An 18,301-nucleotide genomic window follows, 5' to 3' on the forward strand; every position below is an offset into this window, starting at 1 on the left:
GTCATCAGTCAGGATGTGGCCCAGAAGGTAATTGACAGCATGCCAGGGCAGAGTGCAGAGGTCTTGAAAAAGAAGGGTCAACACTGCAAATATTGACTCTTTGCGTCAACTTCATGTAATTGTCAATAAAAGCCTTTGACACTTATGAATTGCTTGTAATTATACTTCAGTATTCCATAGTAACATCTGACAAAAATATGTAAAGACACAGAAGCAGCAAACTTTTTTGAAATTACTATTTGTGTCATTCTCAAAACTTTTGGCCACAACTGTATATGTATGAATTCCCTCAAATAAAAGGTGACATTCTGTACTGTCTCCTAATATGAAACATTGTATCTCAAATCCAAAATGCTGAAGCAAAGCACCACATTTAAAACTGTAGGCTTCACTGTCCAAACACATATGGTGTGGACTATGTGTGTCTGGTAAACACATGTGGATCTGGTGAACAGTTATCACTTGTTGACCAACTACAGGAATACTGACCTCAGAGTCTCCAGTTTACAGTGGGGATTCCCCAGTCCAGCAGAGAGCAGCTTCACTCCTGAATCCTTCAGGTTATTGTTACTCAGGTCCAGCTCTCTCAGGTGTGAGGGGTTTGACCTCAGAGCTGAGACCAGAGAAGCACAGCCTTCCTCTGTGACTAGACAGCCTGATAGCCTGCAAAGAGTCAAATCATTTTAAAAACACTGATATTCTTTGGTGGGGAACAGAGTGGCAGTAAATGTTTTAACATATTCAGATATATCAGTGTCCTGAAACCTGCCATACATATTCATATATTAATGTATCATTATTAGAAATGACAAATTATCCAAGTATTGGTTGTAGATAGAAACATGTATAGTACAAATATTTCGGTAGACTGACCAGACCAGTTTGAAAAGCAGTATCTTTCAAAAGACAGACAGTGAGGTATCAGATTTAGATTGTATTGAGTATACAGTCCACACCATATCTATTTAGACAGTGAGGTATCAGATTTACATTGTATTGAGTATACAGTCCACACCATATCTATTTAGACAGTGAGGTATCAGATTTAGATTGTATTGAGTATACAGTCCACACCATATCTATTTTGACAGTGAAGTTAACATTTTAAATGTGGCTCTATTCTCCAACATTTTGGATTTCAGATTAAATGTTTCATGTGAGGTGACAGTATATGTCACGTTCTGACCTTTATATCCTTTGCTTTGTATTTATTTAGTATGGTCAGGGCGTGAGGTGGGTGGGCAGTCTATGTTTGTTTTTCTATGTTTAGGGTATTTCTATGTTTCGGCCTAGTATGGTTCTCAATCAGAGGCAGGTGTCATTAGTTGTCTCTGATTGAGAATCATACTTAGGTAGCCTGGATTTCACTGTGTGTTTGTGGGTGATTGTTCCTGTGTCTGTGTTTTGCACCAGATAGGGCTGTTTTTGGTTTTCCACGTTTACTGTTTTGTAGTGTTCATGTTTATCTGTTTTTATTAAACATGAGTCAATATAACCACGCTGCGTATTGGTCCTCCTCTACTTCACCAGAGGAAAACCCTGATATAATGTCACCTTTTATTTGAGGATAATTGAATACATATCTGATTCAACCTTTAGAAATGAAAGCACTTTATGTATCTAGTCCCCCTATTTGAAGAAGTCATAAGTATTCTGACCAATTCACTCAAAGTATTAAAGTAGTCAACAGCCTACATGAACAATAACAGAGGCTACAACAAAACATGCTAACCTCTCACCATTACCAATAACAGAGGCTACAACAAAACATGCTAACCTCTCACCATTACCAATAACAGAGGCTACAACAAAACATGTTAACCTCTCACCATAACCAATAACAGAGGCTACAACAAAACATACTAACCTCTCACCATTACCAATAACAGAGGCTACAACAAAACATGCTAACCTCTCATCATTACCAATAACAGAGACTACAACAAAACATGCTAACCTCTCACCATTACCAATAACAGAGGCTACAACAAAACATGCTAACCTCTCACCATTACCAATAACAGAGACTACAACAAAACATGCTAACCTCTCACCATTACCAATAACAGAGGCTACAACAAAACATGCTAACCTCTCACCATTACCAATAACAGAGGCTACAACAAAACATGCTAACCTCTCACCATTACCAATAACAGAGGCTACAACAAAACATGCTAACCTCTCACCATTACCAATAACAGAGGCTACAACAAAACATGCTAACCTCTCACCATTACCAATAACAGAGGCTACAACAAAACATGCTAACCTCTCACCATTACCAATAACAGAGACTACAACAAAACATACTAACCTCTCACCATTACCAATAACAGAGGCTACAACAAAACATGCTAACCTCTCACCATTACCAATAACAGAGGCTACAACAAAACATACTAACCTCTCACCATTACCAATAACAGAGGCTACAACAAAACATACTAACCTCTCACCATTACCAATAACAGAGGCTACAACAAAACATACTAACCTCTCACCATTACCAATAACAGAGGCTACAACAAAACATACTAACCTCTCACCATTACCAATAACAGAGGCTACAACAAAACATACTAACCTCTCACCATTGCCAATAACAGAGGGGGTCTGATCTTTGTGCCTCTGTAACTTTCTCATTCATCATTATTATTCACGATTCATTCATGATTATTCATAATCATAGTAGCATCCACATGAATGTAGAAGTGTTCAGAAACATCTTCTATTCTTACTGACAATACAAGTGAAGTGACTCCAAAATGACAGGACATTATTCACCATTCAGTTTCTATTAGGAAAACATCTAAAACACAACCAAGACAAACTGCTAATTAATTCAACAAGTTAGTAGAATCACAAGCTTGATGTAATCACTGCAGGCATGGAATATGGGACCAAATACTAAACTTATGACTAAAATAATTTATCCAAAATAACTAAGACTTTTTCAAATGGGAGAACTAGATACATAAAGTGTTTCATTTCTAAATAGTAAAATATATATATGTATGAGTACCTTTAAATAGAAGGTGACATTCTGTACTGTCTCCTAATATGAAACATTCTCAAATCCAACATGCTGGAGCATAGTGACAAATGGGCGGCAGGGTGGTTAGAGCGTTGGACTAGTAACCGGAAGGTTGCAAACACAACAAACACAAATGTTAAACTGTAAGCTTCACTGTCCAAACACATATGGTGTGGACTATGTGTGTCTGGTAAACACATGTGGATCTGGTGAACAGTTATCACTTGTTGACCAACTACAGGAATACTGACCTCAGAGTCTCCAGTTTACAGTGGGGATTCCCCAGTCCATCAGAGAGCAGCTCAACTCCTGAATCCTTCAGGTCATTGTTACTCAGATCCAGCTCTCTCAGGTGTGAGGGGTTTGACTCCAGAGCTGAGACCAGAGAAGCACAGCCTTCCTCTGTGACTCCACAGCCTGACAGCCTGCAAAGAGTCAAATCATATTAAAACCACACTGATATTCTCTGGTGGTGAAAATAGTGGCAGTATATTTTTCAACATATGGAACCTTCCATATCTATTCGTAAATTAATGTATCATCATTAAAAATGACAAATGATCAAATCATCACCTGCAGATAGAAACATGTAAAGTACAAATATTATAGTAGACTGACCAGACCAGTTTAAAAAGCAGTATCAGTCAGAAGACAGACAGTGAGGTATCAGATTTAGATTGTATTGAGTAAACAGTCCACACCATATCTATTTAGACAGTGAGGTATCAGATTTAGATTGTATTGAGTATACAGTCCACATCATATCTATTTAGACAGTGAAGTATCAGATTTAGATTGTATTGAGTATACAGTCCACACCATATCTATTTAGACAGTGAGGTATCAGATTTAGATTGTATTGAGTATACAGTCCACACCATATCTATTTAGACAGTGAAGCTGACATTTTAAATGTGGCTCTATTCTCCAACATTTTGGATTTGAGGTCAAATGTTTCATATGAGGTGACAGTATATAATGTCACCTTTAATTTGAGGGTATTTTAATACATATCTGTTTCACTATTAAAAATGAAAACAATTTATGTTTCCAGTCTCCCCATTAGAAGAAGTCTTAAGTATTCTGAACAATTCACTTATAGTATATTAAAGTAGTCAAAAGTTTAGTATTTGGTCGTAAACTCGTTGGTTGCATTTGCAGTTTGTGTTGGTTGTGTTTTTGGTTGTGTTTTGCCCAATAATAAAATGGTGGATGATGAGTGGAGTAACTTTTCTGTCTAAGAGAGTAGATAACATGTTTCTATACAATAATACATTAATCCTGATGATGTCATGATTAAGAAAAATCATGAAAGAATCATGAATAATAATGAGTGAGAAAGTTACAGAGGCTACAACAAAACATACTAACCTCTCACCATTACCAATAACAGAGGCTACAACAAAACATGCTAACCTCTCACCATTACCAATAACAGAGACTACAACAAAACATGCTAACCACTCACCATTACCAATAACAGAGGCTACAACAAAACATACTAACCTCTCACCATTACCAATAACAGAGACTACAACAAAACATGCTAACCTCTCACCATTACCAATAACAGAGGCTACAACAAAACATACTAACCACTCACCATTACCAGTAACAGAGGCTACAACAAAACATGCTAACCTCTCACCATTACCAATAACAGAGACTACAACAAAACATGCTAACCTCTCACCATTACCAATAACAGAGCTACAACAAAACATGCTAACCTCTAACCATTACCAATAACAGAGGCTACAACAAAACATGCTAAACTCTCACCATTACCAATAACAGAGCTACAACAAAACATGCTAACCTCTCACCATTACCAATAACAGAGGCTACAACAAAACATGATAATCTCTCACCATTACCAATAACAAAGGATACAACAAAACATGCTAACCTCTCACCATTACCAATAACAGAGGCTACAAAAAAACATGCTAACCTCTCACCATTACCAATAACAGAGGCTACAACAAAACATGCTAACCTCTCACCCTTACCAATAACAGAGACTACAACAAAACATGCTAACCTCTCACCATTACCAATAACAGAGACTACAACAAAACATACTAACCTCTCACCATTACCAATAACAGAGGCTACAACAAAACATGCTAACCTCTCACCATTACCAATAACAGAGGCTACAACAAAACATACTAACCTCTAACCATTACCAATAACAGAGGCTACAACAAAACATGCTAACCTCTCACCATTACCAATAACAGAGGCTACAACAAAACATGCTAACCTCTCACCATTACCAATAACAGAGGCTACAACAAAACATGCTAACCTCTCACCATTACCAATAACAGAGGCTACAACAAAACATACTAACCTCTCACCATTACCAATAACAGAGACTACAACAAAACATGCTAACCTCTCACCATTACCAATAACAGAGGCTACAACAAAACATACTAACCTCTCGTCATTACCAATAACAGAGGCTACAACAAAACATACTAACCTCTCACCATTACCAATAACAGAGGCTACAACAAAACATGCTAACCTCTCACCATTACCAATAACAGAGGCTACAAAAAAACATGCTAACCTCTCACCATTACCAATAACAGAGGCTACAACAAAACATGCTAACCTCTCACCATTACCAATAACAGAGGCTACAACAAAACATACTAACCTCTAACCATTACCAATAACAGAGACTACAACAAAACATGCTAACCTCTCACCATTACCAATAACAGAGACTACAACAAAACATGCTAACCTCTAACCATTACCAATAACAGAGGGGGTTAGCATTTATTCTGATCTTTGTGCCTCTGTAACTTTCTCATTCATCATCATTCTCTATCCATTCATGATTATTCGTAATCATAGTAGCATCCACATGAATGTAGAAGTGTTCAGAAACATCTTCTATTCTTACTGACAATACAAGTGAAGTGACTCCAAAATGACAGGACATTATTCACCATTCAGTTTCAATTAGGAAAAATATAATCTAAAACACAACCAAATTTAAAACTGTAAACCTCACTGTCCAAACACATATGGTGTGGACTATGTGTGTCTGGTAAACACATGTGGATCTGGTGAACAGTTATCACTTGTTGACCAACTACAGGAATACTGACCTCAGAGTCTCCAGTTTACAGTGGAGATTCTCCAGTCCATCAGAGAGCAGCTCCACTCCTGAATCCTTCAGGTCATTGTTACTCAGATCCAGCTCTCTCAGGTGTGAGGGTTTTGACTTCAGAGCTGAGACCAGAGAAGCACAGCCTTCCTCTGTGACTCCACATCCTGACAGCCTGACAAAGAGATCATCATGACTTCACAAACACACTGTTAATTTAACACCAGTAGTGTAGAAGGACAATGGCAGATGCATTTGGTTTATTCTCTCAAACAACATATAGATTCATCTTCCGTCTCCTAGAATTGTATGGTCATATTGTTATACTAATGTGAAAATCAATGCATTTATTCAATATGTTTTTCAAAATAATATATTATACATATTATAATACATATTTTTCTCTAAACTGAATATTTCTTCCTGATGATTAGTTCTTATGTGTCATTTTATTTACTCACAGAACAGCTCTGGAGGCTTTGACCACTGGCAGCAGCCTCAGAAGACCTTCCTCTGATCTGGAGTATTTCTTCAGGTCAAACACATCCAGCTCCTTTTCTGAAGTCAGCAACACAAAGACCAGAGCTGACCACTGTGCAGGTAACAGGTTGGGTTTTGAGAGACTTCCTGATCTCAGGAAGCTTTGGATCTCCTCCACTAGAGAATGGTCATTCAGTTCATTCAGACAGTGGAACAGATTGATGCTCCTCTCTGGAGAGGGATTCTCCCTGATCTTCTCCTTGATGTACTTGACTGTTTCTTCATGGCTCTGTGAGCTGCTTCTGGTCTTTGTCAGTAGACCTCGTAAGTGCTTCTGATTGGACTCCAGTGAGAGGCCCAGAAGGAAGCGGAGGAAAAGGTCCAGGTTTCCTGTCTCACTTTGTAAGGCTTTATCCACAGCACTCTTGTAGACAGTAACTTCAGACTCGTCTTTTGTTTGCAGTTTGTCCATTAGATTCTCATTGTTGTTGATGAATGAGACGAACACATATACAGCAGCCAGAAACTCCTGAATGCTCAGATGAACAAAGCAGTACACCTTGTCCTGGTACAGCCCACATTCCTCTTTAAAGAGCTGTGTGCACAATCCTGAGTACACTGAGGCTTCATTGACATCAATGCCAGCCTCTTTCAGGTCTTCTTCATAGAAAATCAGATTGCCTTTCACAAGCTTTTGAAAAGCCAGTTTTCCCAGTGACAGAATGCTCTCTTTATTCCAGTGTGGACCTGTCTCTTCTTTCCCAAGATACTTTTCATTCTTCTGTTTGGTATGAAACTCCACAAGGTGTGTGTACATCTCAGTCAGAGTCTTGGGCATCTCTTCTCTCTTATGTTTCAGCATGTGTTCAAGGACTGTTGCAGAAATCCAACAGAAGACTGGAATGTGGCACATGATGTGGAGGCTCCTTGATGTCTTTATGTGTGAGATGATTCTGCTGGCCAGGTCCTCATCACTGAATCTCTTCCTGAAGTACTCCTCCTTCTGTGGGTCATTGAACCCTCGTACCTCTGTTACCTGGTCAACACACGCTGAAGGGATCTTATTGGCTGCTGCAGGTCGGGTAGTTATCCAGAGGAGAGCAGAGGGGAGCAGATTTCCCTTGATGAGATTTGTCAGCAGAACATCCACTGAGGTTGACTCTGTGACGTCCCAACAGATCTTGTTCTTCTGGAAGTCTAGGGGCAGTCGGCACTCATCCAGACCATCAAAGATGAACAGAACTTTGTACTTGTTGTAGTTGGAGATTCTTGATTCTTTGGTTTCCATTGAGAAGTGATTGAGAAGTTTAATGAAAGTGTGTTTGTCCCCTTTCATCAAATTCAGCTCCCGGAAAGGGAATGAAAACACAAATTGGACATCCTGATTTGCATTTCCTTCAGCCCAGTCCAGAATGAACTTCTGCACAGAGACTGTTTTTCCAATGCCAGCGACTCCCTTTGTCAGCACAGTTCTGATAGGTTTATCTTGTCCAGTTAAGGGTTTGAAGATGTCGTTACATTTGATTGGAGTCTCTGGTCTTGCTTGTTTCCTGGTTGTTGTCTCAATCTGTCTCAGCTCATGTTCATTATTGACCTCTCCTGTTCCACCCTCTGTGATGTAGAGCTCTGTGTAGATCTTATTGAGAAGTGTTGGGTTTCCTTGTTGAGCGATCCCCTCAAATACACATTGAAACTTCTTCTTTAGATTAGATTTGAGTTTACGTTGGCAAATCACAGCAAGCTCATCTGAATGAAGAAATAACAGAGGATATTAATATTACGTCTGTTTTAATGTCTACAGTATTGTAGGACTGTTATAAAGGTTTTAAGGGATTTTTTTTTTATCAATAATGACTAATTATGTATACATTTCAATCAGGACTGACTAATCAGAAAACTATTATGTTACTGTATAGATGTATGACTTTTCTTTTAACCTTAGTACTGAATATAATGTGTGTAAATATAATCAAGAATTAGAACAATGACTGTCTGTTCCTTGGTAAAAACGAATGAACTTATAGCCAGACTGGGTAGAATGTTGATCTACACAGGAAGACCTTGGCTCGGTCATAAATTATCTAAAGTGGTGGGAGAACTATACTGTACTATAACTATACTGCCATTGTACTATACTGTACTATAACTATACTGTACTATAACTATACAGCCATTGTACTATAACTATACTATACTATAACTATACTGCCATTGTACTATACTGTACTATAACTATACTGTACTATAACCATACTGCCATTGTACTATACTGTACTATAACTATACTGCCATTGTACTATACTGTACTATAACTATACAGCCATTGTACTATACTGTACTATAACTATACAGCCATTGTACTATACTGTACTATAACTATACTGTACTATAACCATACTGCCATTGTACTATACTGTACTATAACTATACTGTACTATAACTATACTGCCATTGTACTATACTGTACTATAACTATACTGTACTATAACCATACTGCCATTGTACTATACTGTACTATAACTATACTGTACTATAACTATACTGCCATTGTACTATACTGTACTATAACTATACAGCCATTGTACTATACTGTACTATAACTATACTGTACTATAACCATACTGCCATTGTACTATACTGTACTATAACTATACTGTACTATAACTATACTGCAATTGTACTATACTGTACTATAACTATACTGTACTATAACCATACTGCCATTGTACTATACTGTACTATAACTATACTGTACTATAACTATACTGCCATTGTACTATACTGTACTATAACTATACTGTACTATAACTATACTGCCATTGTACTATACTATACTATAACTATACTGCCATTGTACTATACTATACTATAACTATACTGCCATTGTACTATACTGTACTATAACTATACTGCCATTGTACTATACTGTACTATAACTATACTGTACTATAACTATACTGTACTATAACCATACTGCCATTGTACTATACTGTACTATAACTATACTGCCATTGTACTATACTATACTATAACCATACTGCCATTGTACTATACTGTACTATAACTATACTGTACTATAACTATACTGCCATTGTACTATACTGTACTATAACTATACTGTACTATAACTATACTGCCATTGTACTATACTGTACTATAACTATACTGTACTATAACCATACTGCCATTGTACTATACTGTACTATAACCATACTGCCATTGTACTATACTGTACTATAACTATACTGCCATTGTACTATACTATACTATAACTATACTGCCATTGTACTATACTGTACTATAACTATACTGTACTATAACTATACTGCCATTGTACTATACTGTACTATAACTATACTGTACTATAACTATACTGCCATTGTACTATGCTGTACTATAACCATACTGCCATTGTACTATACTGTACTATAACTATACTGTACTATAACTATACTGCCATTGTAAAATACTGTACTATAACCATACTGTACTATAACCATACTGCCATTGTACTATACTGTACTATAACCATACTGCCATTGTACTATACTGTACTATAACTATACTGCCATTGTACTATACTATACTATAACTATACAGCCATTGTACTATACTATACTATAACTATACTGCCATTGTACTATACTGTACTATAACTATACTGTACTATAACCATACTGCCATTGTACTATACTGTACTATAACTATACTGTACTATAACTATACTGCCATTGTACTATACTATACTATAACTATACTGCCATTGTACTATACTGTACTATAACTATACTGCCATTGTACTATACTGTACTATAACTATACTGTACTATAACTATACAGCCATTGTACTATACTGTACTATAACCATACTGCCATTGTACTATACTGTACTATAACCATACTGCCATTGTACTATACTATACTATAACTATACAGCCATTGTACTATACTGTACTATAACTATACTGTACTATAACCATACTGCCATTGTACTATACTGTACTATAACTATACTGTACTATAACTATACTGCCATTGTACTATACTGTACTATAACTATACTGTACTATAACTATACTGTACTATAACTATACTGTACTATAACCATACTGCCATTGTACTATACTATACTATAACCATACTGCCATTGTACTATACTGTACTATAACTATACTGTACTATAACTATACTGTACTATAACTATACTGCCATTGTACTATACTGTACTATAACTATACTGTACTATAACTATACTGTACTATAACTATACTGTACTATAACTATACTGCCATTGTACTATACTGTACTATAACCATACTGCCATTGTACTATACTGTACTATAACTATACTGTACTATAACTATACTGTACTATAACCATACTGCCATTGTACTATACTGTACTATAACTATACTGCCATTGTACTATACTATACTATAACCATACTGCCATTGTACTATACTGTACTATAACTATACTGTACTATAACTATACTGCCATTGTACTATACTGTACTATAACTATACTGTACTATAACTATACTGCCATTGTACTATACTGTACTATAACTATACTGTACTATAACCATACTGCCATTGTACTATACTGTACTATAGCTATACTGTACTATAACCATACTGCCATTGTACTATACTGTACTATAACTATACTGCCATTGTACTATACTATACTATAACTATACTGCCATTGTACTATACTGTACTATAACTATACTGCCATTGTACTATACTGTACTATAACTATACTGTACTATAACTATACAGCCATTGTACTATAACTATACTATACTATAACTATACTGCCATTGTACTATACTGTACTATAACTATACTGTACTATAACCATACTGCCATTGTACTATACTGTACTATAACTATACTGCCATTGTACTATACTGTACTATAAATATACAGCCATTGTACTATACTGTACTATAACTATACAGCCATTGTACTATACTGTACTATAACTATACTGTACTATAACTATACTGCCATTGTACTATACTGTACTATAACTATACTGTACTATAACTATACTGCCATTGTACTATGCTGTACTATAACCATACTGCCATTGTACTATACTGTACTATAACTATACTGTACTATAACTATACTGCCATTGTACTATACTGTACTATAACCATACTGTACTATAACCATACTGCCATTGTACTATACTGTACTATAACTATACTGCCATTGTACTATACTATACTATAACTATACAGCCATTGTACTATACTATACTATAACTATACTGCCATTGTACTATACTGTACTATAACTATACTGTACTATAACCATACTGCCATTGTACTATACTGTACTATAACTATACTGCCATTGTACTATACTGTACTATAACTATACTGCCATTGTACCGGGTGGAGAAGAGACGGGACAGTTCGAAAACTAATGACGTCATTTTCAGTTTATAATCTGTGGTAAACTGTATCATGTTCAGTACTCTCGAGAATAAACGCTGCTGATTGGTTTTGAGTCTGGTCTCTGTCCATTTTATGCAAATAAGAGTCTTACAAATTCTTAGGAGTGGACAGAGTGTTTAATTTAATTGGGTATTAAAACATATTAATTCCTGTAACAGATTTTAATTATGATAATTTATTCTCTTAACTGACTGTATAAATGTGTAATGCATTACAAACATCATATTATTGATGGTATTATTAATGTTCTCTCTCTCTCTCTAAATTAATCACCACAACACATCCCTGCTGCTACTTGATGAGGTCACTAGGTGTTGTGTTAAGGCTAGAGGTCGACCGATTAATTAGGGACGATTTCAAGTTTTCATAACAATCGGAAATCGGAATTTTTGGACACCGATTTTGCCGTTTTTTTTACACCTTTATTTAACCTTTATTTAACCAGGCAAGTCAGTTAAGAACATTCTTATTTACAATGACGGCCTAGGAACAGTGGGTTAACTGGTCTAGGAACAGTGGGTTAACTGGTCTAGGAACAGTGGGTTAACTGGTCTAGGAACAGTGGGTTAACTGGCCTAGGAACAGTGGGTTAACTGCCTCGTTCAGGGGCAGAAAGACAGATTTTCCTTGTCAGCTCGGGGGATCCAATCTTGCAACCTCCAGGTTAACTAGTCCAAAGCAATAACGACCTGCCTGCCTCTCGTTGCACCTCCACAAGGTGACTCCCTCATACGTGAACGCAGTACGCAGTAAGCCAAGATAAGTTGCTAGCTAGCATTAAACTTATCTTAAAAAACAATCAATCATAATCACTAGTTAACTACACATGGTTGATGATATTACTAGATATTATCTAGCGTGTCCTGCTAGATAATATATATAATCTGACTGAGCATACAAGCATCAAGCATTGCGCTGTTTATGACTTCAAGCCAATCAACTCCCGAGATGAGGCTGGTGTCACCGAAGTGAAATGGCTAGCTAGTTAGCGCAAGCTAATAGCGTTTCAAACGTAACTCGCTTTGAGCCTTGGAGTGGTTGTTTCCCTTGCTCTGCATGGGAAACGCTGCTTCAGGGGTGGCTGTTGTCGTTGTGTTCCTGGTTCGAGCCCAGGGAGGAGCGAGGAGAGGGACGGAAGCTATGCTGTTACACTGGCAATACTAAAGTGACTATAAGAACATCCAATAGTCAAAGGTTAATGAAATACAAATGGTATAGAGAGAAATAGTCCTATAATTCCTATAATAACTACAACCTAAAACTTCTTACCTGGGAATATTGAAGGCTCATGTTAAAAGGAACCACCAGCTTTCATATGTTCTCATGTTCTGAGCAAGGAACTTAAACGTTAGCTTTCTTACATAGCACATATTGCACTTTTACTTTCTTCTCCAACACTTTGTTTTTGCATTATTTAAACCAAATTGAACATGTTTCATTATTTATTTCAGGCTAAATTGATTTTATTGATGTATTATATATTAAGTTAAAATAAGTGTTCATTCAGTATTGTTGTAATTGTCATTATTACAAATAAATATAATGTGTTCATTCATTATTACAAACACATTTCTATTTTATTTTTTATTTTTTAAATTGGCCGATTAATCGGTATCGGCTTTTTTGGTCGTCCAATAATCGGTATCGGTATCTGCGTTGAAAAATCATAATCGGTCGACCTCTAGTTAAGGCTGCTACAATATCATTGAGTTACACAGCTACTTTAGCTGTACTTTAGCTACAGCTTTTAAATGTTATAAAACAGCATTCAACATGAGTCAGACAGATCTTACATTTCTCCAGTGTGTCAGCAAGCTCCTTCTGGTTCATTTTCCTCAGGATGTGCAGTGTGATCTTCAGAGCCCCCTCTCTGGCACTGCTCTCCTGCTGCTCATCTTCAGGGTCCACCACTTCCTGCTTCAGACTCTCAAAGCCTTCTGGGAGTTCTGGACTAAGAATCCTCTTGAACATCTTCAGCTCGTTCTTCACAAATGTCATAATTTTCTCTTCAAGCATCTGGAATAAATTAAGTAAATGAGTTTAAGTAAGAGACAAATGCTTTCTCATTAACACATTAATGAATGATTGACAGATCAACTTTTCTTGAGGTAAACAAAAACAAATGTACACAACAGGACCACATACACTGAATATGGAGTCCAGGTCTGTTTGATGAATCTGGGAAGACTGACAACTGAGATACTCTGACTCTGATCTCTCCTGTTGGTTTCTGTGGACAAAACATGAGATTACATCTCCTCATCCAGGGAGGACACACACACACACATTACATTTACATTACATTTAAGTCATTTAGCAGACGCTCTTATCCAGAGCGACTTACAAATTGAAATTGAAAAAAAAAATTACAAAAAAATAAAAATTGAAATTGAAATTGAAACACACACACACGCACACGCACACGGAGGGAAGTTGTGTTTGTTTAATATTGTTTTAGGACTATGAGAATGGACAAAAGGATGAGCCTATGGATTATGAAAACAACAACAATAAATGGGAAAATGGGAGGAGAAATGACTAGAGACAGTGTTGTTTAACTCACTGACCAGGACCCATGAGTTCTTCTTACCTTTGTTCAGTAGAAAAGTCTCCCTCTCTAAACTCTATAGGTAGATTCATAGACAGGTCACTCTTCATGGACACACAGCTGGGAACAGGGGAGGCTGGTCTCTCCTGCTTGATTGGTCTTCAACACAACAGAGACAAACATTACATCTCTCAACTACTCTGAGCTCAGATGGGGAAACATAAGAAGAGTTTCACAAATAGAACTGACTTCTAGACGCTCGTTGCAGCGCGCGAGCAGTGTGTCATTTTTAAAAACTAATTTAATTTAGCGACGCGAGCGTTGTAGTCAGTCTGTCAGCCCCGCTAAAAGGCTGGTGTAGTTACTCTGCCTTCTCCGGGGGGATGTTGAGGTAAATTTACTAACCGGGAGGGTTGAATGATGTAATTTATTGGAGGGCTGGAAGACGCACTCTCGAGGTTGTTTACTCACAATATCAGATATTAAGATGATTTTTATAATGAATGTATACTGAGGTTGAGGTTCTGACTAGTGATTATTTACCCTGGGTTCAATACCTGCTATTGAGGCGCCCTGAAAATAATATTCAAAAGTTCGGTCCTTGGACACAGACGGGTTAAACACTAAAGTTACCATCCATCTAGTGAAGAGAGGAGAACCAGACAGAGGTAGCCAGCATCCGTCAACGAGAGAGGGAGAAGCCTCACCGGGATTTAACAGGTGGAAGAAACAACCGGGGAGCTCCATCGGTCCACAAGAAATGCAGACAGCCGGTGATGATGTAGTGGTAGCTATGGTAACTAGGATGCTGCTGGTAGAGTAGCTAGCTAGCTTACCGAGCTGTACCGACTAGCTAGGATAACTAGGATGCTGCTGGTAAGAGTAGCTAGCTAGCTTACCAAGCTGTACCGACTAGCTAGGATAACTAGGATGCTGCTGGTAGAGTAGCTAGCTAGCTTACCGAGCTGTACCGACTAGCTAGCTAGCAGGTCGTTCATCTGTCTCTCGTCTCGATGATGAATCCGGTGAACCACAAAATGAAACAAGGATAGAGAGTGAAAAGGATCTGGCTACACTCACACTGTCCCTGACCGTAAAGAAAAATGCAAATTGAACAATAAACTTCGGTGTTTCAACACTGTAACAAACTCCGTCGTTATTCCCCAAGATCACCTCAGTCCACTCTGCGCGTAACCGGACAATATCCTTGGCCTCACACCGAACGTGGACGCGGACAGTTCTGTACGGGGACGCGGACAGTTCTGTACGGGGACGCGGACAGTTCTGTACGGGGACGAGGACAGTTCTGTATGGGGACGCGGACAGTTCTGTACGGGGCGGGGACGCGGACAGTTCTGTACGGGGACGAGGACAGTTCTGTATGGGGACGCGGACAGTTCTGTACGGGACACGGACAGTTCCAGGACGCGGACATGAGCAGTGCAACACAATCAACTAAACCCAGTCTTTACAGTGGGTTACATTAGTAATATTCATTTTTATTATTATGTTAAACAAACATTCTAAGTTTTTTTATAACAATATCTTGAGCTCAGGGACCATATCCACAAAGCGTCCTTTTGGCAGACTAACTCAGGTTTTTTCCATATACACAAAGCGTCTCAGAGTACAACATTGGTCGTATAAGTGCTGAGAATAAAGACATTTTACACTTATGGGTATAAATTAAAGCTATGCATGAAGTCTCTAGTCCCACCTAGTCCGCAGATATTTAGGACACCTCGTGAGCTGTCCTGAGTAGTTAAGAGTTAACAGCAGGTGTCCTGAGTAGTTAAGAGTTAACAGCAGGTGTCCCAAGTAGTTAAGAGTTAACAGCAGGTGTCCTAAGTAGTTAAGAGTTAACAGCAGGTGTCCTAAGTAGTTAAGAGTTAACAGCAGCTGTCCTAAGTAGTTAATAGTTAACAGCAGCTGTCCTAAGTAGTTAAGAGTTAACAGCAGGTGTCTTGATAATACTATAGAATAATGCAGTGAGTCAGTGGTTCCTGAGCCACATGTAATTGCTTTGTAGTAGTTAAAAATCATGTTTTATATTTCTATATGATCAATCCATTAATAATATAGACCAACATGCAACAGTATGTCTTGTGCTTTTGGCAATGATTTATGTATAATAATTATGTATAACAAGTGATACCATGTATGTCTGTGGCGGCAGGTAGCCTTGTGGTTAGAGTGTAGAGGTGGCAGGTCGCCTTGTGGTTAGAGTGTAGAGGTGGCAGGTAGCCTCGTGGTTAGAGTGTAGAGGTGGCAGGTAGCCTCGTGGTTAGAGTGTAGAGGTGGCAGGTCGCCTTGTGGTTAGAGTGTAGAGGTGGCAGGTAGCCTCGTGGTTAGAGTGTAGAGGTGGCAGGTAGCCTCGTGGTTAGAGTGTAGAGGTGGCAGGTAGCCTCGTGGTTAGAGTGTAGAGGTGGCAGGTAGCCTCGTGGTTAGAGTGTAGAGGTGGCAGGTAGCCTCTTGGTTAGCGTGTAGAGGTGGCAGGTAGCCTCGTGGTTAGAGTGTAGAGGTGGCAGGTAGCCTCGTGGTTAGAGTGTAGAGGTGGCAGGTAGCCTCGTGGTTAGAGTGTTGGGCCAGTAACCGAAAGGTTGCTAGATCAAATCCCTGAGCTGACAAGGTAAAAATCTGCCCCTGAACAAGGCAGTTAACCACTGTTCCTAGGCAGCCATTGTAAATAACATCTGCTAACCATGTGTATGTAACCAATAACATCTGCTAACCATGTGTATGTGACCAATAACATCTGCTAACCATGTGTATGTAACCAATAACATCTGCTAACCATGTGTATGTAACCAATAACATCTGCTAACCCTGTGTATGTAACCAATAACATCTGCTAACCATGTGTATGTGACCAATAACATCTGCTAACCCTGTGTATGTGACCAATTTGATTTATATCTGGGACTAAGTTTGTTTATGTGTTGGCTTTATGTTCTGTGTGGGTGACCAGTGAGCTAAGATAAGGCATGGCTTTACCTAGCATAGACTTACACATGACCTGGAGCCAGTGGGTTTGGCAGTGAATATGTAGCGAGGGCCAGCCAACAACAGCATACAGGTCACAGTGGTGGGTAGTGTATGGGGCTTTGGTGACAAAACGGATGGCACTGTGATAGACTGCATCCGATTTGCTGAGTAGAGTGTTGGAGGCTATTTTGTAAATGACAGTCGGTAGGCTAGTCAGATTTACGAGGGTATGTTTGGCAGCATGAGTGAAGGAGGCTTTGTTGCGAAATAGGAAGCTGATTCTAGATTTAATTTTGGATTGGAGATGCTTAATGTGAGTCTGGAAGGAGAGTTTACAGTCTAACCAGACACCCAGGTATTTGTAGTAGTCCACGTATTCTAAGTCAGAACCGTCCAGAGTAGTGATGCTAGTCGGGTGGGCGGGTGCAGGAAGCAATCAGTTGAAGAGCTTTCAGTTTTACTTGGGTTTGAGTTAACAGAATCAAATCAAATCAAATTTTATTTGTCACATACACATGGTTAGCAGATGTTAATGCGAGTGTAGCGAAATGCTTGTGCTTCTAGTTCCGACAATGCAGTGATAACCAACAAGTAATCTAACTAACAATTCTAAAACTACTGTCTTATACACAGTGTAAGGGGATA

At 38.2% G+C, this 18,301-nt stretch overlaps 1 protein-coding gene across 3 annotated transcripts in view; it reads right to left on the minus strand.

Moving 5' to 3' along the window:
* LOC135570183 (NACHT, LRR and PYD domains-containing protein 12-like) overlaps nt 1–18,301 on the minus strand; it is a 46,247-nt gene that overhangs the window by 15,354 nt on the left and 12,592 nt on the right. For all 3 annotated transcript variants that reach the window (XM_065016283.1, XM_065016284.1, XM_065016285.1), the window contains exons 4-9: nt 14,714–14,830; nt 14,269–14,353; nt 13,917–14,139; nt 6,632–8,396; nt 3,289–3,462; nt 490–663 (exon numbers count right to left, since the gene is read on the minus strand). In XM_065016283.1, coding sequence (XP_064872355.1) covers nt 490–663; nt 3,289–3,462; nt 6,632–8,396; nt 13,917–14,139; nt 14,269–14,353; nt 14,714–14,830 — 2,538 coding nt within the window. The remainder of the gene's footprint in view (nt 1–489; nt 664–3,288; nt 3,463–6,631; nt 8,397–13,916; nt 14,140–14,268; nt 14,354–14,713; nt 14,831–18,301) is intronic.

Source organism: Oncorhynchus nerka, unplaced genomic scaffold (genome assembly GCF_034236695.1).
Source record: "Oncorhynchus nerka isolate Pitt River unplaced genomic scaffold, Oner_Uvic_2.0 unplaced_scaffold_1053, whole genome shotgun sequence".
Taxonomy (NCBI): domain Eukaryota; kingdom Metazoa; phylum Chordata; class Actinopteri; order Salmoniformes; family Salmonidae; genus Oncorhynchus; species Oncorhynchus nerka.